We start from the raw sequence: 25,014 nt of genomic DNA on the forward strand, positions 1-25,014 counted from the left end.
GGGGCCCCTTTAAAGGAAAAACATTTAAAGGAAAACACAATTATCATATCAGAAAAGGGTCAGAGTTTAATGCATTAGCCAAGCATTGTAAATTCACAGGTCCTGATCATGTTTTTAATTTCAGCATTGTACAACATTTAGTGCCTGGTCATAGGGGGGGTGACTTAATCGGACCTTAGAATGTGAACTAAGGTGGATCATCAGATGTAGAGCTGATGACCCACCGGGTCTAAATGACAAAGTTCACATTAAACCTGTTTTAAAGGGCAGAAGCATCCCTAGACCCAGATGATGTTTTTTAAAATAAAATTTTTAAAATAAAATTTCTTATATACTATTTTAAAATAAAATTTCTTATATACTATTTTTAATATATATGTACTACTGTAAAGGTAGTTATGTATGAAATATAATATGGTTATAAGCAGCTTAAATTGTATATGTTTTACACTCATTTATCTTAATGGATGTAAATATTAATAGTTTACTGTTTGTCTGCTGTGGCGCTTTAAGTTTTAAATCAGTGTCCACCTATCATTGAATAGAGCGGACTATTTAAATGACTGTTACTGAATGTAAATTGTAAAGTCTGATGAAGCCTAATGGCGAAAGCCCTCACTTTTTCTGTGAATAAAATTGCGTTCTTTTTACTCAACTTGGATTGATGACTGCAATTTCCTGTTTGGGAGCAGTGTTTATGGATTTTATTCTATTTGTCTACTGTTGACTACAATTTCCTCCATAGGAGTAGTGTTTGCGACATTGGGAGCATCACATAGCTTCCTTGGATTGTGTTTACAAGGTATAGCCACTTGCGACAGCGTTTTATGGTGACTGAATTTCATTGTTTCTATTTTTATACGCTGTCGACTGGTTCTCTCGCTGCTGTGCTACTTGTAGTTTTATTTTACAATACATGTACAATTTGTATAATTAAAAGAGAAACGTTTGCTTAGTACTTATGAGTCAAAACTCCATGAATTTAACTTTTCTGTTGGCTATATATTTATTAGAAGAGGGTTATGCACAGGATGCAGGAACCCAGTTGAGCTTTATGTATTAAATGTATATATATATATATATATATATATATATATATATATATATATATATACATATATATATATATACGTGTGTGTTTCTGTGTAGAATATTGACATACAGCAGCAGTATTATCAAAAACTTCTGTCAGGCTAGAAGTAGGTCTTTTATTGACCACGCTATGGAATCAACTTCCTAGGTTTGTTGGGTGTACTTTTACAGTCTCGTTTGAAAGTGCAGATTAGACACATGGGTGACAGTAAAATTTATTTTCAGATATTAGGCTCATAATGGTGTAATCCAATACCATATACTCCCACTGTTGGAACATATCTGTTTGTTTCAGTTGATATTATTGACGTTAGGCCTTGACATCCATCAGAAATTATCTGGAAACATTCCAGTTGTTTGCCAGTGAACTCAGCTGTTGTCCAGTTTTGAGACTTGTGCAACTTTATGTTCTGTGCAGCTTCCATACTGCTGTGTAATGAAATGGTTCAATGCTTGGAAGGGTGGAAGTGTTGCCAAGCTCTACCTGCTTTGAAATCTCCTGCCACCTTTGCCGTTTGTGTTCCACAGTCTAAATTCATAGTAATTGCTGTCTCTACTCTGCTTGTAGGAACACAGAGGAGTCTACATGGGACATATACAGGTGTTCCTTCTACTGTGTACATCCAGCTGAGACCTTCCTCACATGCACGGCTTGACAGACCTAGTCAGTTTCATAGAATGCATTCACTGACTTGCTTAAATGCATTTTCAAAAAAGCCACCACCGGCGTGGCCAAGGATGAACACAGGATAGCAGCAGATTTCTTCAGCTCCACCAACATAACTACATTGACAGGAAATAATTACTTCAAAATTCAACTAATGTAATAATTTTCTTTCTAAAAATGTTTGGAATATCAGTATCTTGAATAATATCTAAAAAAGAAAGAAAATGTTAATAATTTTCCTGTCAGAAATCTTCTTGGAAATTTCTCTTTCATCACTTCTGTTCAGAATGAGTTCCAGTAAGGCTAACAGTCAGGATTCCAGCATCAAGAAAGAGCTTCAGTCTTTACTATCAACTATTCAGCAACTAACAACTAAAATGGACAGACTGGATGTTAAAATTGATAACTTTATAGAAAACCACAAAACAAATGGATTTGCTACACCAAGATTTACAACATCAGAAAGCTCAGATTACAGGTATAGAAGAGACACTTAATGATATGGACAACAGAATTAAGGAAGAAGAAATTAACATTGAATTCTTATTGAAACAGAACACACACCTTCAATCCAAACTAGATGACTTGGAAAACAGATCCAGACACAATAATATAAGGATTTTTGGACTGCCAGGAAATATAGAAGGTAACAACATTACATCCTTTTTAAATACTTGGCTTCCCAAAACTTTAGATCTGTCAGAAGCATTTTCTTTTGGTATTGAAAGAGCCCATAGGTCTTTATCTAATTCTAATATAAATAAAAAGTATCCTAGATCAGTTATTGTAAGATTTTTATCATCTTATGACAAGGAGATGGTATTAAAATCTGCATGGGCTAAAGCACCTATAAAAATTAATGAAGCAACTGTGCGTTTTGACAATGACTATTCTTCCTTGGTAATATCAAAAAGAAAGGTCTTTTTGCCATTAATAAGAGAGCTTAAGAAAGCACAGTTCAAAACTCATCTTCTATTTCCCTCTAAACTAAAAATCTTTTTACCGGATGGCCCTAGAATTTTTGAAGACTTGGACTCTGCATTGCTATATATTAAAAAAAATAAAATATTAGATAAAATAGAAGATATGGAATGGGCAAGTCCTTCGCTAAAGAGAATGGCAACAGGAACTTCTTGGAAGACATCAGAGAAACAAAAAAGACTAAAAAACAAATGACATGCTTTATATTTCTTTGAACTCTTTAATTACAGTTACTACATTTACAAGAAAGCCACAAATATCTTAAAGATTTATTCAAAGTTATTTTTTTTTGTTGTGCAAAGAACTGAATTTTGTTTTATAAATAATCAAACTTCCTGAGGAACAAATAACCTGATATGAATCAACTTGTTTCTCTTTGTGATAAAGAGACCTAAGAATGTTATGGGAGACAATCTGGGATGTGGGTATCCTCGTGAATAGTGTCCTCGAGTCATTTTAAAAGCTTCAACATTCAGAAAACATGCAGAGAAGCTGAAAGCAGACATTTTGAACTTTGACCCCTGATTTCACACTGACTCATCGCAAATTCAAGAAGTAAACTGTTTCAGGAAGTAGAACTGCTGTAAATGCGGTATTGTGATGAAAAACGAACTTTATGACATCTAAATGTGAGTTTTTCTTTATAATAATTCACTTATTTAAGATGTAACTTATAAAATATAAAAGTTATAATGATTTTAAGTGTTTTAATATGCCATAGTAAACAAATGAGATATTTTAGAAGGCATAGAAGGTAAAACTCATGCACACTTGTTTTTGAAAGCTTATATGACTGCTACACTTTAATGCATATAGATGCTTATGATTTAAAGATATGTAATGTTATAAATCATTTGCCTTGACTAACAGACAAGTATGTGCATCATTATGATTATATTTCAGAAGAAATTGTCATGTGACACATTTTAAAGCTGCAGTTCAGATATATAAAATACAGATGGCTTTCATCACAATGATTTATGTACAACTAGGGATCAATTTTGCTGTGTAGTATGTTCTTTTAACTTATACATGGGAATAATCATTTTATTTAAATGACAACAATAAATATGAGAAGGAAGCTTCTGGTGCAAGTAATTTAAAGTTTTAAAGCTACTAACTGTATTGCTATGGCAGAAAGTGGGAATACCCTAATATATGTAATGTCTGAGTCATAATAGCCTGAGATAACAAATGTTATTGAATTCAAATGAGCATAAACATATAATAAGAATTTATTCTTACAAACTTTTATTAAACTACCATATGGATATTCCTTTTTTTTTTTTTTTTTTTTTCTCTTTCTCTCTCTCTCTCTCTCTTCTTTGTTCCCATTACCAAGATTGTTAGAATGCTATTTTGATTATGAGTTTATTATATAGAATAGATGTACATAGCAATATTAGTTGTTTTTAAATATTTTATATGTTTATATGAAGTTGTTATATAAATTGTTTAGCCTTGTTATAGTAGATAATCAAATTAAATGAGGTTAACTTTAGTTAATAATAGTTAGTATTGAATTAATTTGGTGGCAGCTGGAGTACTGCCGCTTAAGATAGGGGGATAACTTGAGTGGTATTTGCTACTCAAAGTTGGAGTTTTTAACTCCAGGCTGGGTGCATTGTTTAATCCAAACATTATTTTCACCTGATTACTGTTGTGTGTATATAGTTTTGACATCCACATCACATTTTATAAACTCATTGTCACTACAAATAAAAGTGAAAACTACACAAAATTCCATAAGATTTTCATTAAATACAGCTATAATTAATAGAACACCTAAAGGAGGAGACATAATAATACTTATTTTAGTAAATGTTATTCTGATTATATGTTTTATATGTTTATAAAAGTTAAATGGTAACTCTAAAAGGAATTTCTTTAAACATTAATGGATTGAATAACCCATGTAAAAGGGCAAGTTTAATGAGATATATTAATTTGCATAGAGCCAATTTAATATTCCTTCAAGAAACACATCTCCTGAAAAAGGATATAGATAAATTAGCCACTAATAAATATACAGTCTTGGTTAGCTCAGAACACACACAGAAAAAAAGAGTGGCTATCTTATGGAACAAAAATATGCCCATACCTAAAACTATTAAGTCTTATAAAGACGATAAAGGAATGTTCTGTATGGTTACAATACAGATTAATGGGAAAATATATGCATTAATTAATGTATATTGGATACCAGGAATTGGCATTAATACTGTGAAACACCATCTCAATAAGATTATTTCATTTTCTATAGGAGATATTATTTTAGCAGGTGATTTTAATTGTATCTTGCATGAAAAAGATACTACTACTATAGGAAAAAGGAAAATTACATCTAATGCAAAACATTTAAAGGATTTTAGTAATTTATATCATTTGAATGATATTAATAATCAGATAGATTCTAAATCATTACCATACACTTTTTTTTCTAATAGATATAAAACTTATTCAAGAATAGAGTCTTTATTTCTAACCAGTTGGTAACAGACTTAATTCATTCCAAGATCATTTCATGTCCTATATCAGATCATAATTCAATTGTCTTTGAATTTATGGTAAATAGTACTTATAATGTTCAGATCAAAAGAATACCAGCATACTTAACTCAACTAAAGGACTATAAAGATTATATACTTACTGAGGTGCAACATTTCTTAGACTTAAACACTACACCTGACGTCTCCATTATTCACATTTGGGATGCTCTAAAATCATATTTATATGGACAAAGTATCAGATGGTATAATAATAAAAGGAAATCTTGGGACAAGGAATTATTAGACATTCAAAACAAATTAGACTCATATAAACATATTAATAAAGAAAATATTATGGACAAAAAAGTCATCGAGGAAATAAATTAAATGAGAAATACAAAGAATTTTAAGTCATAAAGTTAAAATAACATTAGAGAAATATAAGTTTTTGTCTTGCTCAATAAGTCCCAAATACTTACATAGACTTAAAAATAAAACAAAAAGGCTGAATAAACAAAATCACATCAAAGAAATTTTCTCTCCAGGGAAAAAGAAGAATGTCTCTAGTTTACCAGAAATATTAGATAAATTTAGAAATAACTTTCATAAAATTAACCACAATAACATTAATATGGATTCTAAAGATAAAATAAAGAAATTTATAACTACAAACATGAACAAAAAACTTAATAAACAACAGACTAAATTAATAGATAAAAATATTTCATATACAGAGGTTATCACACAAATAAATAAACTTAAATCAAACAAACCACCGGGTAATGATGGTATTATCCCAGAGATTTATAAAATTCTTCCTAAGAGTACTTACTCATTAATACATAAGGTTTTCATTTTAGCTCAAAATAAGTTATCAACTCCCCCATCCTGGCAATACACATTTATTTCACCAATTTTAAAACCCAATAAAGACCCAACCAGATGTACTTCATATAGACCTATTTCATTACTTAATGTTGACTATAAAATGTTCATGAATATTTATGCTGACAGATTAAAGACAATCATTCCAGGTATAATAGATATAGATCAGACTGGCTTTATTATAAATAGAAATACTTTTGATAATATAAGGAGAACTTTAACGCTAATTGATTATGCAAACAGGAAAAAGAAAGACTTAACACTTATTAGTCTTGATATAAGTTCAGCATTTGACTCAGTAAGTTGGGACTACTTGTTTATCTTACTGAAGTTTACAAATTTATCTGATGCATTTGTGAATTTAATTGAACATCTATATAAAGGAGCATTGGCTTACATTAAGATAGGAACATATGTCTCACAAAAAATACCCATATTAAAAGGTACAAAACAAGGGTGTCCACTTTCACCATTATTATTTACTTTAATAATGGAGCCTTGGGCTAATTTGATTAGAAACAGCACTGATATAGAAGGATTTGATATAGATGAAAATACAATATCTAAAATCCAACTTTTTGCAGATGATGTTCTAATTACGTCAGCAGGAAAAAATTATTCTATGCAGTCATTATTTGATAAAATGACAGATTTCAAAAATATCTCTGGTTTGATATTTAATGAAAAAACTAAAATATTACCAATATACGCACGAAAAAATATCCTCACTAATGATTTTCACAAATATGTACCCAACTCAGGTCAGATAACTTACTTAGGCATAATATTAACTAAAGATATTAAATCCATTATACATAATTATAGTAACTGTCTTCAAATATACAAAATCTTTTCAATAGCTGGAACAATATGTTTTTTACCATGGAAGAGAGACTCACAATTATTAAAATGATAATATTCCCAAAGATATTATACTTAATACAATCAATAATACTCCCACCTACAAAAATAATTAAGAAATTGAATTCACAAATGTTAAATTTCTTATGGGCACCTAATAGACCTAGGATTGCATTAAAGAAACATACTAATAGTTGGTCTCAAGGGGGCATTTCATTTCCAGACTTTAATTTATATGCTATCTCTTCTATTATAAAAGTTATTACTTTGCTAATAGATCAGTCATATGTTTCAAAATGGAAGGAATATTGGGAACTAATTAGCATTCACTTCATGAAAATATCATTAATACACAAAAATACTATTGCAAATAATCCCATGTTATGGTTACTAAAAGAATTTTGTACCTCATCTATTGCACCAAAATATATAGCTAGTTATTAAATATTATTATTAGATATCGTAATTTTATATTTATGCATCCTAAATATAAGGAATGGAATTTTATCTTATTTCCTATAATGTATACACAAGGTATTCTTTTATCATCCACCTCTGAAAGAATTCTAGTCACAGATAATGATTTAAAGTATTGGTATCAGTTGCTGTCTGACAATAAAGTAAAAAAATTAGACTTCTTAAAGCAAGAATTTGATTTGAGAGAAACATGTTGGTTAGAGATTCAGACTTTTAGACAACATCTTATTAATAAACTTGATTTAATGTCTTTAACAGTTAAAGAATCTGTCCCAATTCTGATTGACTACTTGATATTAAATTTACAACATAGGGTTTCTGATAAAGGTAAGCTCTCACACATACATAAAATTATTAGAGAAGAAACACATTACAGTTCAGACACTTATTGGAATTAATTCATTTCCATTAATGGTGAATCACCAAAACAACAAGATAAACAATATATATTGGAATCTGCTTATAAAACTACTTCTTCCACTAATTGGAGACTTTTTACTTGGAAATTTTTACATAGATATTTCTATACTCCCTTAATGATGAATAAAATAAACAATAAAGACAACATATGTAAGAGATGTAATGTAGAAATAAATGCTGATTGGGCACATATGTTTTATGACTGTATAAAATTGAAGGAATATTGGATGTTAATCAATGATTTTTTGCAGGCTCTTTTCACAGATAATTTCATAGTCTCTAAATCACTTATATTATTTAACACCTCTGTTCCTAAAAGTGTTAAAGTTAAGCTTCCCTTATTATGGTCTATTCTAGCAGTGGCTAGAAAAATAATAACCAGAAACTGGATTTCAGATACTCCTCCTTCATTTAATGAATTTAAAAATGTTATGGCTGAAGTGTGTCATATGGAACTAATGACAATAAAGTCAAGAACCACTAGAAAAACGTCTTACTATACTATATGGGATACTTTACAAAATCTGTTAAAAAAAGTCTTAATTTCATTAGTAAGACATTACAGTTTAATTAATTGATTTGATTTGTAGTGGATGTCTCCGTAAATACTTTGGTTGTTTTATCAAATGTTATAACTATTTATATTTTAACTGCTTGTATAAGATTGTTATGATATTTATTTTGTATGTTAAAAATAATAAACTTGTTTTAAAAAAAAAAAAAAAAAAAAAAAAGCCACCACCTACAAATACCTTTAGAGGTTGTAGTAAATTCTTTAAAGCCATTTACATTCCTCTTCTTATGTAGACTCTGGTATTTTATATTCAGAAACAGTATAATAAATACGAGTGAAAATAAAATATTTATTATGAGATCAATACTTGGAGTATGCAGGTATAATGTACAGTAACAATGGTAATGGATTTCCACTGTATTACCGAACACACAATTACCCATTGTCCACCATGGGGGAAAATTACAGGTCTGTCTCTATCTCTTGTGCACAGCCCTCTTTCAGGTCACCCCCAAGATTTTCTATTGGATTTAGGTCTGGGCTCTGGCTTGGCCATTCCAAAACTTTAATTTTTTTCAGGTGAACTCATTCTTTTGTCCATTTGAAAATATGCTTGGGGTCACTGTCATGTTGCAAGGTGAAATTCCTCATCATCTTCAGCTTTCTAGCAGACGCCTGAAGGTTTTGAGCCAGAAGTGACTGGTGTTTGAAACTGTTTATAATTCCCTCCCCTTGACTAAAGCCCCAGTTCCAGCTGAAGAAAAGCAACCCCAAAGCATGATACTGCCACCACCGTGCTTCACTGTGGGGATGGTGGTGTTTTTGCACCAAACATACGTTTTGGAATTGTGGCCAAAAAGTTCAACCTTGGTCTCATCAGACTATAACACACTTTCCCACATGCTTTTGTGAGACTTGCTGTATTGTTTTGCAAATTTTCGCTGGGCTTGGATGTTTTTCTGTGTAAGAAAAGGCTCCCATTTTGCAACCCTTCCCCATGGGCCAGACATATAGAGAATGCGGAAGATTGTTGTTACAAGGTAGTACACAACCAGTACTTGACAGAAATTTTGCAGCTCCTGTAGTGCTGCTTATAGGTCTCTTGGCAACCTCCCTGACCAGTTTTCTTCTTGTCTTTTCTTCAATTTTGGAGGGACATCCAGTTTTTTGCAACGTCACTGTTCTCATATTTTCTCCACTTTTTGAGTGTCTTCACTCTGTTCCATGGTATAGCCAGTGTTGTGGAAATGTTTTTGTACCCTTCTCCTGACTGATACCTTTCACAGTGAGATCCCTTTGATGCATTGCAAGCTCTCTATGAACCATGGCTTTTGCTGTAGCAGGTAACTGAGTAAATGTCAGGAAAATCCTACTAGGAAAGTTGAGTTTTATGTGGGATTAATCAGAGTCTCTTTAATTGATGCAGGTGTGTACCCAAGAAGACTAAATGCTGTAATTAAATCAAAATGTGCTTCAACAAAGTATTAGTTTAAGGGTGTGCACACTTATGCAACCCGCTTATTATATGTTTTTATTTTTCATACTTATTCCCCCAACAGATTTGTTTGTTTTTCAATTGAATTGTACAGGTTATAGGTCACATTAAAGGTGAGAAAAGTTTTGAAATGATTTATTGTTTTTTTTTTTATATCACAAAAACCTGGCATTTCAACAGGGGTGTGTAAACTTTTTATATCCACTGTAAATACAGTTTGACTGACCGTCTGTTTTGCGGTATTCATTTGTACTAAAAACTTATTGCGGTGACTCTTGCAGCACTTTGAATGCAGCACCCTCCTTTGTACATAGTGCGTACTCCTGCTTATAGGTGTGTCATACTTTTTTTTATACATAGTGCGTAATCTTGCTTCCTAAATTGCCTATATGCAAGTCCAAAGACCTGCACACTTGCATATACACACACATCAGTAATTAGAGTTAATAGCTAGCCACTTGGCTTGCAGTCCAGAGGACCATTGAGGACCCAAGCCAATATTCCTAGTTGTCCCAAAGCAGTGACTTCCTGAAGGTCACACAGTAGGCAGATATGGACCGATGGAATAAAACTTCGCATACTTAGCCAACCCTAACCATTCCACACTCTTAAAATTCATACTAATCAAGCTGCCATATCTTTTCTGTGTCATCTCCTCCTCTTAATCTATCCTCTCCTTCTCCCCTTTAACAAATCTTCCTCCGTGTCTACTCCCCCCTACTCCTTTATCTCTTCCTCCCTTCCAATAACCCTCTTTACATTTTCTACATTATCTTGTCCCTCTCTGGATTTAACTGTCTTTCACTCCTCTCTCCCCCACTTTCAACTCATAATTTATTCTATATAAATAATCATTGGTAAAAAAATCTAGCTACTAAATTACTTGTAGGTTCATTGAAGTATGCATACTTTAAAACCTGTTGTTTAATACTGTGAATGACTTATTTCATTTCTGTACACTTTCGAACCTGTTTGTGATTGCTAACTTAACTACTGTGAGTGAATTCTACTGTTATTGTTTATCGGTTTGAGAAAAAAAATACTGTCTACTTTACCTAACTTGGAAATCCTTCCTCTGAAAAGGGGCATTTCTGTTTTTGCCCAGTCAGGCTATCCCAGTTACAAATGCAGTCAGTCAGCCAATAAACAAACTCTAGACCACAAGATCTATAACTTTGTAATCTTTTGTGCCACTTGCCATAGTTGGCAGTTGACTACTTATTGATTTCCGGTCTTTTAAGAACACTGCCACATCCCCATCCCTCGGCATGCAATTTTCAGATGATCAAGAATGATCTGTCCCCTTCCTCTCTTTTCAACTTTAGGAAGTTCAGTTAACTTCCACTTTATCTGCAGTACTTCCCCATCATCAGTCATGATACAGCCTCTGCCTTCCATTCTTTGTTGCACAGTGCTGCAGCCTTTCCTGATTTTTAACAAAAAAAAAAAAAAAACTTTTTTTTTCTAAAGGTGAGGTGCGAGAATTCAAGTCACTGCTCATAGACGGCCTCTCAAAATATTTCTTAGCACAGAGAACAGTTAATTAATCAATAGGTTTCTTAATATGCAGACAGTCTGGGCAATTATATGGACCCCAAGTAGTCAACCCAGAGATTTAGTAAGTGATTTGCTCTACCCAGTCTGGTGAGGGCCGTAGTACTTATCCTAGGAAAGAGTTTGTGGGTACCCATCCAGTTGTTAAGGTAGAAGTTGAATGTGTTTATAAGTAAACAACTGATCTCGCTTCTTAGGACGTAACACATGGCTTAGCTAACCGTGAGTTATTTTATGTAAGATAGGATAGACGCTTGAGTTTTAATGAATATTAATACCTTCTAATTTCGGGATCCATTTTTATTGATTTTTCTCAGAGGCAGCTTGGCCAGTTGAGTTATCCTCTATGACCCCTCAGTGCTAACACTGCTGGTACTATAATATTATGCCATGTTTTGTGTGTTATTTATTCTTTACTTATTCATGTTTGAAGACTGGGTAAGTAATCTAGTCTGTAGACTCCTGGTTTGGTTTACTCGTGCTTGGCTTTCATCGCAAGTACAAGGCCTGTGTGATGAATCATACCCAAGATGGATATGAGTGAAAATCCTACGGTAACCCAGCCCCAGACTTGGCATATCACATTCATGTCTTATTGATAATCTGTTTATTTTATATGCATTTTTTATTTTATGCATCTGTGGAATAAAGTACTTTTATTGTTGCTATAGGCTTTCCTGTGTATTTACTTTAGTAAGAGTGATTCACATTTTTTCCTTTATGTAACAACAGCTGATTGTTTTTTGTAATGTATGGGCCATGTGCTTTCAGAGACTGTTTCACTGTTTAATTTTAAATTAACAAGCTTTTATGTCTGACATATGAGACAGTGATAGTGTATGTATGTGTATATATATATATATATATATATATATATATATATATATATATATATATATATATATATGGGTCCCCTTCAATAGACTGAACCTTTAAAAGTTCGAACCTCATATGGCTGAGACCATATGAGCAAACTTTTAAAAGTTCTAACGGACTGAACGGAGATCTGCGTACAGTGCAGAATTGTAAGATTTCCCTTTTCCCCAATGTAGTGCAATCTCGGAGTTGGAATATTTAAGTAGCAGAGGGTGTGGGGAGCGCAGGGGGGGCTTGTAGTTTTTTTTTTTTTCTGCTTCAGATTTTGAGCTTTTAAATGTTCGATGTTATGGTCTCAGCCATATAGTCTTCGGACGTTTAAAAGTTCGAGCTACTGAAGAAGATCCATGTATATGTATATATACATAGATGTGTGTGTGTGTGTGTGTGTGTGTGTATATATATATATATATATATATATATATATATATATATATATATATAGATATATATATATATATATATATATATATATATATATATATATATATATATACATACATACACTAAAAGAAAAATCTAGTCAAGCTAGATTTTCCACTGTCATTTCTTAAAACCTCTAGTATTAGAGGTAATATGGGATATATGCAAATGACCCATTAAGGACCCCTTAAGGGCATCAGGTGTTTCAGCTATATGGCAATTCAAGAGGTTTTAAGGAATGACACAGTGGAAACTCTAGCTTAACTAGATTTTTCTTGTAGGTTTTACTGATTTGTTTTTTTCTGTGTGGCCTTGTTACTCATTGTTTTAGTTTGTTGGGATATTTTGTAGACACCCTAATAATTATGCACATCAGCTGGGTACAACAACCCTGTGTTTCCAAAGGTTAGGCAAACACTTGTGCTGTGCTGATGAGGCCATAAGAAGGCTGGAACATGCATGTCCACAGCTAGTGGGGTGTGGCTTTATTGACCTGAATTTGTCCATAATTTGAAAAGAAAAAAGTCATGGGTATTCAGAATTGCGATATAGCTGAAACACCTGATGTCCATAAGGGGCCATTTGCATATATCCCATGTTTCCTGTAATACAAGAATTTTTAAGGAATGACACAGTGGAAAATCTAGCTTGACTAGATTTTCTTTTTGTTTTTGATTGATTTTTCTGTGTAACCGTATTACTACTTGTTTATATATATATATATATATATATATATATATATATATGTATATACATTTTCTGGCTTAAATAATTGGTTTGTTATAGTAGACTAAGAAATCGTCATATTAGGATTGATGGATGTGTTCCTTTGAGGGTTTTAAACTGCACAACCCTAGCATTAGTGAAGTTCATCATCACTGCATTTGTTGTGTATTTTGTACTTGTGTTGTGGTTTTGTTCTACTTCAATGTTTGATAAACATTATATTCATATATTTTATATATTTATTTACTTTTATTTAGATTATGTTATTAAGCAAGATGATCTGAATGGGCTACATTGAGCTCTGTTCAGTAGTGGCCTGGGGAGAAAACTTCCAAATATATGATTATACATCGAACAGAGAATTACACAGACATAAAGAGAATAAAAACAGATAGAGCAATATTGTGTAGTAATACTAGATGTAGTCCATTTTAGGAAAATGTCAGGGAATTTATGTTGTGTGCATCCCATAATATAAATGCAGTTCTTTAAGTTATTTCAGTTGTCTGAATCTGTGTCTCGGGCAGTGGGGTAATAGAATTTATTTATTTTTTTTTTACTGACTTGTGGTTGGGACTACAAATGGTTGCAATTTAACCGATTTATACCAAAGTCCATTATGAGTTGCACAGTCTTTTAAGTAGTCAGTCAACACTGACAGGTAGTTATAGGGAAATAGTGGATTTTAATTGGCATTGGGTCTCCCCTGCCCAGGAAAGTCCATTGTTTTTTCTATTATGGCCACCACCCAGGAAGAGACCACTTGGCAAATGGCAGTAGTACTACTTAGTAAAAAAAAAAAAAAAAAAAAAAAAAAAAACTTACTTTGATGGAAAGTATTTTTCATTTTATTTTTGTTTTTACAAGTTTTAGTGAGAAAATAGTCCCTAGTAAAGAACTGGCTAAATCAAAAATGTGATTCTCTTCCAGGCAGGACGGATATAAATAGACTTAAAAGCATGTTCAAAAATGTCAGCATCTCGCATAATTTAAAAAAAAAACAAAAAGACTTACTTTGCTGGAAAGTATTTGTCATTTTATTTTTGTTTTTACAAGTTTTAGTGAGAAAATAGTCCCTAGTAAAGAACTGGCTAAATCAAAAATGTGATTCTCTTCCAGGCAGGACGGATATAAATAGACTTAAAAGCATGTTCAAAAATGTCAGCATCTCGCTAAATACACCCAGCAGGGGCATTTCTGCAAGTTATAACCCTCCCTGCACTGTGTTTACACCTTTTTCTGTCCGTTATTGTTTCATCTATATCTGCTTTATCTCTAATTTACCAACGTGCTCCTCCTAACTCCATTGGACTACTTCCATCATATTTTTCTCACGTTGCATGACCTGGTCTGCTTCTCCTATGCCACCTTCTAACCCTGTTAGTTTTACCCCCCATGTACACTTAATATTAGTTCCGGTTGCTGTATAACATCTCAAACTGTGAACCTAATGACGTTTAATCAACTGCCAACCATATGATTAACACCTGTGTATCTGTTAGTAGTTGCAAACTATTTATTTTTTCATGTCTAATGTGTCTGTAAGGCATATTTCTTAGTTGACCTGATTTTTTTCCTGGTATGTTTCTCCTGTCCCCTTGAGAAAAACATTTGATTTACCAGAAAGTCATTGAGGATTAGTCTGTTAATAATGCCAAGAATCAAGTTTCTTACTACTTACTGCTCAGAAAATGCATGTTAATGCAAAATATTTTGTTCTGTAAACGTTTTTAAGTTTAAGTAATTTATAGTGTGTCCCTGATTTTTGTCTTTTGTCATTACACACATTATTTTTGCTTTGCCCAGAATTTTTGAGAAAAGAAATTGTGAGGTATGCTTATGACTTGCCATGGTTTATTACTGAAGGGTTTTATTTTGTTTTAGTTGTTTATTACATCTTTATGTGGGATGTGGTGATGGCTATATGGCTAGCTATTTATTGAGTTTGTGTAGTCTTTAATAATCATTTATGTGAAACAGATGTCTTTATTTCTACCATCTTTGACATGTATTTGACATTTTTTTAGCCTGTAATATGGACCACAGTTATATTGGCTTCACTTTGGATCAGTCCATTTGGCCATTTGACAAAAAAAAGAGACAAATTTCATTGCATCTTTGATTTGCTTTTCCTTTTATGTATTTATTTTTTCTGTAGGCATATTGTAAACATTCTAGTGACACAGTTCATTTTCAGAATGTTAGTAATGTTTTAACCTTCTATTTCTTCATATATAAATGGTTTTAGTGTTTTGCCACATAAGTACATTAGAAGGTGTGTGATGTGTTTGTTCCAGTGCTTGTCCATCTCTTCCTTGATAATAGCCCTGAATTCTGGTTTGGTAACAGTCAAGCAAAGTTGTAGTGAGGGAAGACCTGATTAAATTGCATCAATGCAGTGTGCATTTGTTCCGTTTCATACCTGCAAGATGTCCATGCAGTTCTGTTTGGCTCTTACATTTCAGTGAGCGAGTGTATGTTCTTTGTGTGCACACATGCATGTACATGCTTCAGTCCACTACTGATAACATCATTTAACTATATTTGTTTTCATCTTTTTCTTATTAGAAGATGAAGAAGATGAAGAGATGGCTGAAACTAAACCAGATCCAGATTCCGATCCAGAAGATATGGAACAAATCAAACTATCAAAAGAAGGTAGAGGCCAAGGATGTTTTAAATTAATATTATATATGTTCCTTATTAACTTTGGCTTTAGATTTAAAGTTGACAGAGTTGATTTAGTACATTTTGAAATGCATATAACTTCATGCATCTAGGGCTTAAAACTGACAAATTCCACTTAAAAGAATTAAGAGTTTGTGAAACATAAGCAACCTCCCTGATCAAGTCTACATATGTTTATTTTTCTTAACTTGCAAAGTCTTTGCATATCATTAGAACACATCGCATTGAACGTCTTAGCCAGAAATGTTTATCATAATGTCAAAATCATTTCGGGGGGAATATACTTCTCAACCTGCAAACTCTGAAAATTTGCAAAATGTTGCTTGAAATTTAGGTGCATCAGAGTAAAAATTTAGACAGATAATTATATTTGCATATCTCCTCCCATTTTTCAGATCGATTAATACCACAACCCAGAAAGACAAATTTAAAAAACTGAGTGACAAAATGTTACAAAATAAGTATATTCTGAAGCAGATGACATGATGCTACTGGAGAATAAGGGAAATAGGTGACTGCTAGAAGGATGAAAGTTCAAAAGAAATTTATAGAAAACTTGCTTAAGCTAGCTCATAAACTAAAGATGATGTATAATTCTGCAGACGTGCCATAATGTCAACAGTTCCCACTGTTCTGAGATCAGCAGAATCTGCTTACCACATGTAAAATGGCAGACGTAGGTCAAATGTCAGTTCTCATGATGCCTTGGATAAAAGAGAAGAACTAAAGACAGACTGTATCATCTCTCAAATGTATAGTAGACTTTCTACTTACTGTGCTGAAAACAGTTATTGCCCAGTGTTCAAAAGCATCACCCAAGGGTCTGAGATGAAATTACATTTTAGCATCCTGTACACGCTTGGGGTTACTTCATTTAATGAACATCAGAGAGTTCCGCAGTGAATCTAATTTTTAAATAAAACCTGTATTTTTGCATTTGCACTCTAGTTAAATGAAATAACCCCAGACTCTGCCTGCTAAATTGTGCTTCTGCTGATATTGCTTACAAGAAACAGGAAAGGAAAGAAATCGAGGTTAAGGTGAGTTGGGGGTTGGCATAACGGTTAAGGTGTTTACCTCACAGGCACAAGCTAGAGGGTTTTATTCTCACCTTTGAATGGGAAATTAGCTAGGCTTAAAATGGCCTGCAAGGGCATCTCATCTAGTTCTATGCTATGAACAAGAGCTTAAAAATACATTCAACAACCAGTGTGCCCTTACCTCAGTGCTATAGAGAGTATAACATAAACAATGTACTGCAAATGTTAAAATGCAGGGTACATTTTCCAAGCTCACAGAAAGCACCGCTTTGCTTTTCTCTCCAGTTGCATTATCGTAATAACTTCTGCCCAGCTGTCTCAAACTTCTCAACTGTTTCCGTTGCGGCCAGGTGTTTGAAAATGCTTTTGTAGTATTCCTCGTCTATGAAATGATCAAATCTAAATTTCTTAAAATACTGTGCTGGCTTTCTGTAAAAATAAATATTCACACAATTCTGCAGTCCCAGTTTGAACCTTTTTGAGAACGTCACTGCAACTTTAAGCACCTTTAGACAGCCAGAGAAAGCAGCGTTAGTGTCCGTTTTCTGACATTTTGTTTCATTAAAAAGCCAAGGTTAAACACTTTACCACCTGGTTTTGCTGAGATTTCAAGTAGATTGTATTACAGAGTGCCCAAGGCACTGTTCGGATGGATGGAGTATCGCACATTCACACGTGGGGTCGTGCTTATATCCCTTATGGACAGGGGCTGTCTGTAAGATACTTCACTGCACAGGCACAAAGCCATGCCATCCTTTTGCCCCTCGGGCCCATATAGGTTCATAGGTGTGTTGTAGGCTACTGGGCCTGGAACGTTTACAAGCCTAGCCCATAGGATTTACCCTACCATCGTGCCACCCAACCTTAGTTCCCAGTGCCTCTGTCGAGTAGAGCTGCTGGAGTGATCCTCTGGGTGAATTTTCTATTTCCCATCCACTCATCAAGATCCCTCTTGAAGAGGGCCAGTGAGGTGCTCTGGTTGACATGTGTGTGAAGTGTATTCCATAGCCTGGGCAGTCTGTGTTATGAACCTGTCCCTCCAGCATGTTCTGTTGATTGTGGTAACGAGATTGAGGTCTTTCGCGTGTAGTGCAGAGGAAATGGGATTTCTTTAGATGTAGCATTTCTAACAGACCTGGATCAGACATGACTTTGTAAGTCGAGCACAGATCACCTCTTATTAGACTAAATAAGACAGAGAATAGTTGGAGTTTTTTGAGTCTGTCCATATAGGATAAGTGTTTAAGGCCTAGGATCCTCTTTGTGAGGTACTTTTGTGGCCTCTCATTGTTGCAGGTGTCTAGTGAGGTACATGCCAAATGTACTTGATTGACCTAATGAGGGAAGAGTAGAGGGAGACAATGATCTCTTTCTTCCTGGATGCAAAACCCTTAGTAATGAGATGTGCCACATAGAAGGACTTTTTGACCACATTGGCAATGTGGTGGTTAAAAAAGAGGCTGCTGTCAACTTGTGTTCCCACATCTCTCATAATGCCTTCTGTGTTCAGTGAACTACCATTGATGTGGTAATTCATGGGAACTGTTTTTTTCCCAAAGGGGATGACACCATATTTTGGGATTGAGCTTAAGGCCATGGTTCTGATACCAGTCATTGGTCTCCGTGAAACCTTTTCTGTAGGATGTCAACATCACTTGAGGAGTTAATAACCACTCCCAACTTGCGATCATCTGTATACTTTGTCAGCCAGAGTCCCTTTATGTTGGCCAGGACTTCAGAGAAGTAGATAAATGGGAGAGGACTCGGGACCAAATACTGTGGGACTCCACTTGTGACTGGTCGGCTTCTTTCACACTGTGGGTTCTATCTGTGAGCCAGTTTGCAACCCACCTGGTGATATAGGGGTTGATTCCTAGCTTAGTGAGTTTTTCTATGATTCCTAAGTGGGAAATGGTATCAAAGGCCTTGGCCAGATCAAAGTAGGCTATATGAACCACCTTGCCTTCATCCACAGCTCTGGTAACTCAAAGAAGTTGACCAAGTTGAGCAAGCATGATCTGTCCTTCACAAAACCAAACTGTGTGGGATCCAGAGTTTGGAGATTCCCTATATCCTTGTTAATTAGATCCATGATGATGTATTCCATAGCTTTGCATATCAGACTCATCAGGCTAATGGGGCGATAGTTCCCAGGGTCTGTAGTCGTTCCTCCTTTGTGGAGACAGATGACTCTAGCAGTGCACCATTCAGTAAGGGCAAAGCCTGAGGTGAAGCTGTGATTGAACAGGGCGCACAGGTGAGGTGCCAGTTCACAACACAGCCAGGGAGATATTGTCAGGTCCAATAGAAGCTGTATTCTTGGCCTTGGACAGTGCTGTTTTAACCTTTGCAGCAATAATGTTGGGTGCCTGGCAGTCTACTGGTATTGTGATTGATCCTTTTGGGGGTGGGGGGGTGGAGTAAAGTTGGCACTGAATATGTTGGCCAGTATATTGACAATATCTGTTGGCTCAGTATAGGAGGTACCAGTAGCTCAGAGCAAATCTTGGTATTGCCGTGGAAATTCTTTACATAACTATAGAAGGCCTTGTGGTTGTCTTTATGATCTGCTGCAATTCTGTTTTCATAGCTACCTTTAGAGGATTTGATGAGGGATCTCAACTTTTTATTGAGGCTGATAAGGGAGTTTTTCTGGTCTTGGGACTGCATCTTCTTCCGCATCAGTTTCCTCCTTCTGTTTTAGAGTTTGTTTATGGCTGGAGACCACTAGATTGGCTTCCTTTTTTTGGAGGAGAGCATCTTGGTTCTATTGGGCATGGTGAGATCCATGCATTTGTGTACGTGTTCATACAGTGGATCGGTGTATGATTCGGCAGTCATGCAACTATTCTCCATTTGCATGGGTGCCGTGAAGTTGGCCACCTCTGTTTTTAGGAGCCCAAAGTTAGCTTTGGAGAAGTTTTTTGTGGTGGTTACTTTTGTGGGGCAGGGGGTTGTGGGGGTGGGGAGGGATGTGTATTTCTAAGGGGATTAGCTTTTGGTTGGATCTAACCAGGGAGAAGTTGACTATTGGTGTAGAGCAACGGTTGCCCATGTTAGTAATGACCAGGTTAAGGATGTTGCTACCTCTAGTGGGTTAAGAACGAGCTGATCCAGGGCATTGGAATTAATGAATTCTAGGAAACATTGGGCAAGTGTATTGGTACAGAAGTAGTTTTCCAAGTTAATGGAGGGGTAGTTGAAGTCGCCCAGTATGAGAGTGTTAGGTTGGACCCTAATATTCTCCAGGGTGCTTTAGGAACATGGAGTGCAAATCTTGGAGGATGGTTGGGGACCTATAGCAGGCTGCGACCTGAACCACTGTCTTACCCAATGTTAGCTGTACCTGACCTATCTCTGATGCATTACGTTGGGCCACCAGTCTGGAGGTGTGAGCATACTTTATGAATATGGAAACACCACTGCTTTTGGAGCTTCGGTCCAAGTTTTGGGGCAGAAAGGTGTGGAATGAGTTATAGATGATAGTGAAGGGGTGCTTTCTGCTGCCTTCAACCAGGTCTCTGTTACAGCACAAATGTTGATTTTTTTCCATTTTAAGGAGTGCTTCGAGCAAGTGCATTTTGAGATTTAGACTTCTAGCATTTAGCAGCATGACCCTCAGATCGCATTTGTTTGTAGCTGTTATGGTGGTAATTTGGTCTTGGGAACACCGCCTAAAAAAGGCACTATAGGGCTGGCAAGAGCCTTGGCCCATTTCCAGAAGCCCAGGGGTGACAGATGCAGGCCATCTCTGGCAAAGCATTGAGGTCTGTCAATCATGTCATCCCAGGCAGATAGATACTGGATCCCGTTAGTGACACCAGAAATATAGCCAGTTGTTGAAATCAATCTTTTTCTGCTTGCACTGTAGTATCATTCTGGGTGATGGTATGATGCTTCTCGGGGCTAGGGTCAAACCCACCTTGGCTACATAATCAGAGAGCTGCTCCATGTCTCTTCATGTAGTCCAGGGAGGTATGTCTCAGATCATTCACACCCACATGTACAATGGCAGAGTCATATTTGCACCTTTTGTTGAGGGACCTGAGTGCATGCGTTGTACTGGATCCTGGCACCTGACAGGCAGCTGACTGGTACTTTCTCCTTACTCAACCTAGTGAATGGGACATCAGTGTGCCTCACTATCAAGTCACTTATGACTAGTGTTTTGGGCATGCTGTTTTGCCTTAGTGGCTTTGGTTGAGTGGCACACTGTTTAGGAGAGTTGTGTCTCGTGATTAGTGTTGTGTTGTGGTGGTCAAGTGTCTTTTTGCCTTGAAGGCCTCTGCTGTTTGAGTAGATGTCTATTGAGAGCCTCCGTGAAGGTGGGTGTGTGGTTTGCGTTTTTATGTGAAGGCAGTGCTGGTGTGTATTCTGGAGGGCTATGTGTTCCATGTAGTGTGGTGCAAGTATTGACCTCCTCTCGACCAGCTATTCCGGTCTTGCCTGGAGAGTGCGTGGCTTCCAGTTGCTACATTGCCTCATGATGACCAAGTTCACCAGGTTAATAGGAGATAGCACAGGGAACTGACCTTTAGACATGCTTGGAGGAGTTGGCATTAATAAGTACTGGAGCTGTTTCCTTGTAGAACATTTAGTGCTGGTAGCACTTTTTTGTGCTACAGTAATTGCTACAAGCAGTCTGGTAAAGTGCTACACTAATTAATAAGCTAGTAAAAGTACAGGAGAGGAACTAGCAGATCTAAGGGAACAATTGAAGAATAGACTTTGGCACTGCTCAGAAGCTTACAAATAGTCCTGGATGCAGCAAATCTGTATCTGGACCAGGCTAGTTACAGGAAAGGTGGGAAACAAGTTCAAACACAGGCTTTTAAACCAGAAAGTTGAAAGAGATGGAAAAACTGTCCAAACGGCCACTAAACTATAATTTCTGGGCTGGAAACCACTCCTCTTGTGGTAAATAGGCTACCTAGTGCTTATCACTCCCACTGATAAGCTAGAAAGCTTCCCTCTGATACAGAACAGCTTGGGGAGCTGAGAAACTTACATAAAGTCCTGGATACAGCAAATCCGGGTATGCTGGGTAAAATTGGTTTATATTTGATAGACTTGTTAGGGACCTTAAGCTGTTGGCTTAGTAATCACCTATGAAACTTTTTTAATTGATCCTAAAAAAATTTTAAAAGTACCTTTTAAAATTGTGTTGGGGGGTAAAATTAAGAAATGGAAAGAGGGGCTACATCTGAAACTAAAATTAAGAAAAATGACAAAAGCAGAATGCTTGTGAGATATGAGCAGGTAAGTCGTTGACAAGATAATAGGCCAGTGTCTGTGATCGCACCCACTTTGGCAATAAGTTTGTCCTGAGATTGTCATGCTTCCTGCAAGCAGCTGTTTCCGCCTCCATCTTGAGTAGGAAGAGTTTGAATTCACACTTGTTTTCTTTTTCATCATATGACAAGGGTGCTCTCAGGTGGTATCATATGACAAGGGCACTTTCAGGTGGTACACCCCTAGCAACCACATTCAAGAATGGGATGCCAGGGTTGTAGTACTCCTGGTAGATTAAGAAACAGTAGCATCTGTCAGCCTTCCCTGATTTTGAGATTAAGCAGGAGTTGGATAAGACTTTGCTAAACTGGTGGGAGAACTGTAAAGCATAAACCACTTTGTCATTAATGTATAGCATAAGGATGCCACGTGTTTTTTTCTTTTTTTCAACTTAGGATTGGAGTGTTCTGTATGGTTGTCCAGTCTTCTTGATAACCTGGCATTAGACACTGTCCACATTGCTTTTATCTTGCTCACAACTGATTGGTTGAAAGTAACTTGACTTCAAGTCAACTACCGATCAGTGTGACTACTAATCCAACATGAATGAAAACATTTAATAAATAGTTTGAGTGGTTGTTAGAAGGGGCGATCATATCAGTCGTACTTAATAGCACATCTTTGCTTGTTTTTTTGGCAGGAGACAGCTGGGTGTAGCAGTACATGCTGAAGTTGTTTTATTTATTTAGCTCCAAGTAATTACATATTTTTCTTAGTTCTCCTGTGGCTTGTTGCTATTCTAAAGACTACAGTAGTCAATAAGTCAAACAAGTTTCTTTCATTACTATTTGTAGACACAATAAGTAGGACATGCTAAGTCCTTGTGTCATGACTGCTTACAAAATTCAGCCAGGGCAAACAGGTTGGGTTCAGCAATCATTAGTTAGGATGTTGGACTTGGACCATTTTTCTTTTGTTTTTTGCAGTACACTTGTCTTCAGCCAGTAATAGTTACTACTCTGCTGTAGTACTACTGATTCATGAAGTGAATGCTTCGTTACAGTAAGTATGTTCTTCCAGATGAAAGTTTAGGTCAAGAAGTGACTAATTAGAAGTACTATAATCATTTCTTCTTAATTCTCTGTTTAATTTTATTTATTTTTACTGTAGAGACTGGGTACAAGGCTAGAAACGGGTCTGGTAGTTTTTGGCTAAATCATAGTCAGGATCGGTAACATTAAAGCTGGAAGCAGCGGTGAAAGAAGGAGCGGTGAAAGAAGGCTGGTGATTTAGCTGGCAGGGAATAACTGCAATGCAGTGGGACAGTGACATACTTTAACTGCCTGTACCTGATTTTATAGAATGTCACTGATTTTTGCTCATATGTTATTGTCCCTAATAAAATATCTGATTTTTCTGCTAATCATGAGGATTATAGTCAGTCAATTAATACCTGAATGCTGCTACTTGTTTAAGAAAAAGTGTGTGCGTTACACTTGGCTATCTAGATTTTCGCATCACGTTTTTCTCTCTACCTCATAAGATCTGTGATTTTCTGGCAGATCGCTAAGGATTGAAGTCATGAAGTAATGATGGTAATTCAGTTTCAGAGATCATATCCTTCAGCAAATGTGTGCTAATGCAAAGCCAGTTATTCTAGCAGCTTCCTAAGTTTTAAGATCAATATTTAAAATTTGTCCACAATTTTAGCCTTTACTCCCACTAAAACATCTTGAAGTTGCTGTGTTTATTTTGTTTGTTTACGTTTTGGCCAGGTGGAAGCAGGTTTGGTTTTGACAGTGGTCAATTGTAAGGAGCAGAACTCCGGTTGGAAGCAACAAGAATGCTGATGGTCAGCAGGTATACAATGCTGAGCAGTGGGGACTTACCTTAACTATACCTGATTTTGCAGAACATCCCTGATTGTCTCATATTTTCCTCTTAAAATAATCAATCTTCTGATAACTTGAGGATTATAGTCGGTCAGTAATGCTAGACTCTAGTTTCTTACATATGATCAATGAAATGTTTGTTCTAATTTTTTTGCATCGTATTTGTGGTGTGTTCCTTGTAAAATCTGTGATTTTTTATAACTCATTGAGGAGTAAAGTCACTAAATGACAGATATTTAATTTTACACGTCATATCCATACCGATTACAAAACCTAAACTTTTTAAGCTTTTAAAATGAATATTTAAAATATGTGCCTGATTTTTTTACCTTTGTCCCCCAATTACTTTTGGCTTTCTCTACAATTCTTGCATTTTCCTACTACAAGGCTGAGAGGTGTATGTGTGTTGATGCCAAACCATTTATGTGTAGTAAACAATTAAAATATTATGGTTTGAGAAGTTTGCTTCTTGATTAAAAAAGGTGCCATTTAAATGGCCTTGATTCATTACACATTTGCTGCATACAGTAGCTACATATTATCCTGTCAAACGGAGCAGATGGTTAAGACTATGAAATGTAGTTTCTGTGGTACAAGGTTTGACTTTCTTACCCCTTATTTGTGTGACACTGAGCAAGTCACTTAACCGACATCGCTCCTATGTTGCCTCTGAAAAGTGATTACCTGATTAATAAATGGGTA

At 35.5% G+C, this 25,014-nt stretch overlaps 1 protein-coding gene across 1 annotated transcript in view; it reads left to right on the plus strand.

The window, feature by feature from the left end:
- Positions 1-25,014, plus strand: part of LOC122797217 (cytoplasmic dynein 1 intermediate chain 1-like) — a 796,503-nt gene that overhangs the window by 449,566 nt on the left and 321,923 nt on the right. The window contains exon 5 of the mRNA XM_044066048.1: positions 16,029-16,118. Coding sequence (XP_043921983.1) covers positions 16,029-16,118 — 90 coding nt within the window. The remainder of the gene's footprint in view (positions 1-16,028; positions 16,119-25,014) is intronic.

This window comes from Protopterus annectens, chromosome 3.part0, assembly GCF_019279795.1.
Source record: "Protopterus annectens isolate FY-2018-M chromosome 3.part0, PAN1.0, whole genome shotgun sequence".
NCBI classification, from domain to species: domain Eukaryota; kingdom Metazoa; phylum Chordata; order Ceratodontiformes; family Protopteridae; genus Protopterus; species Protopterus annectens.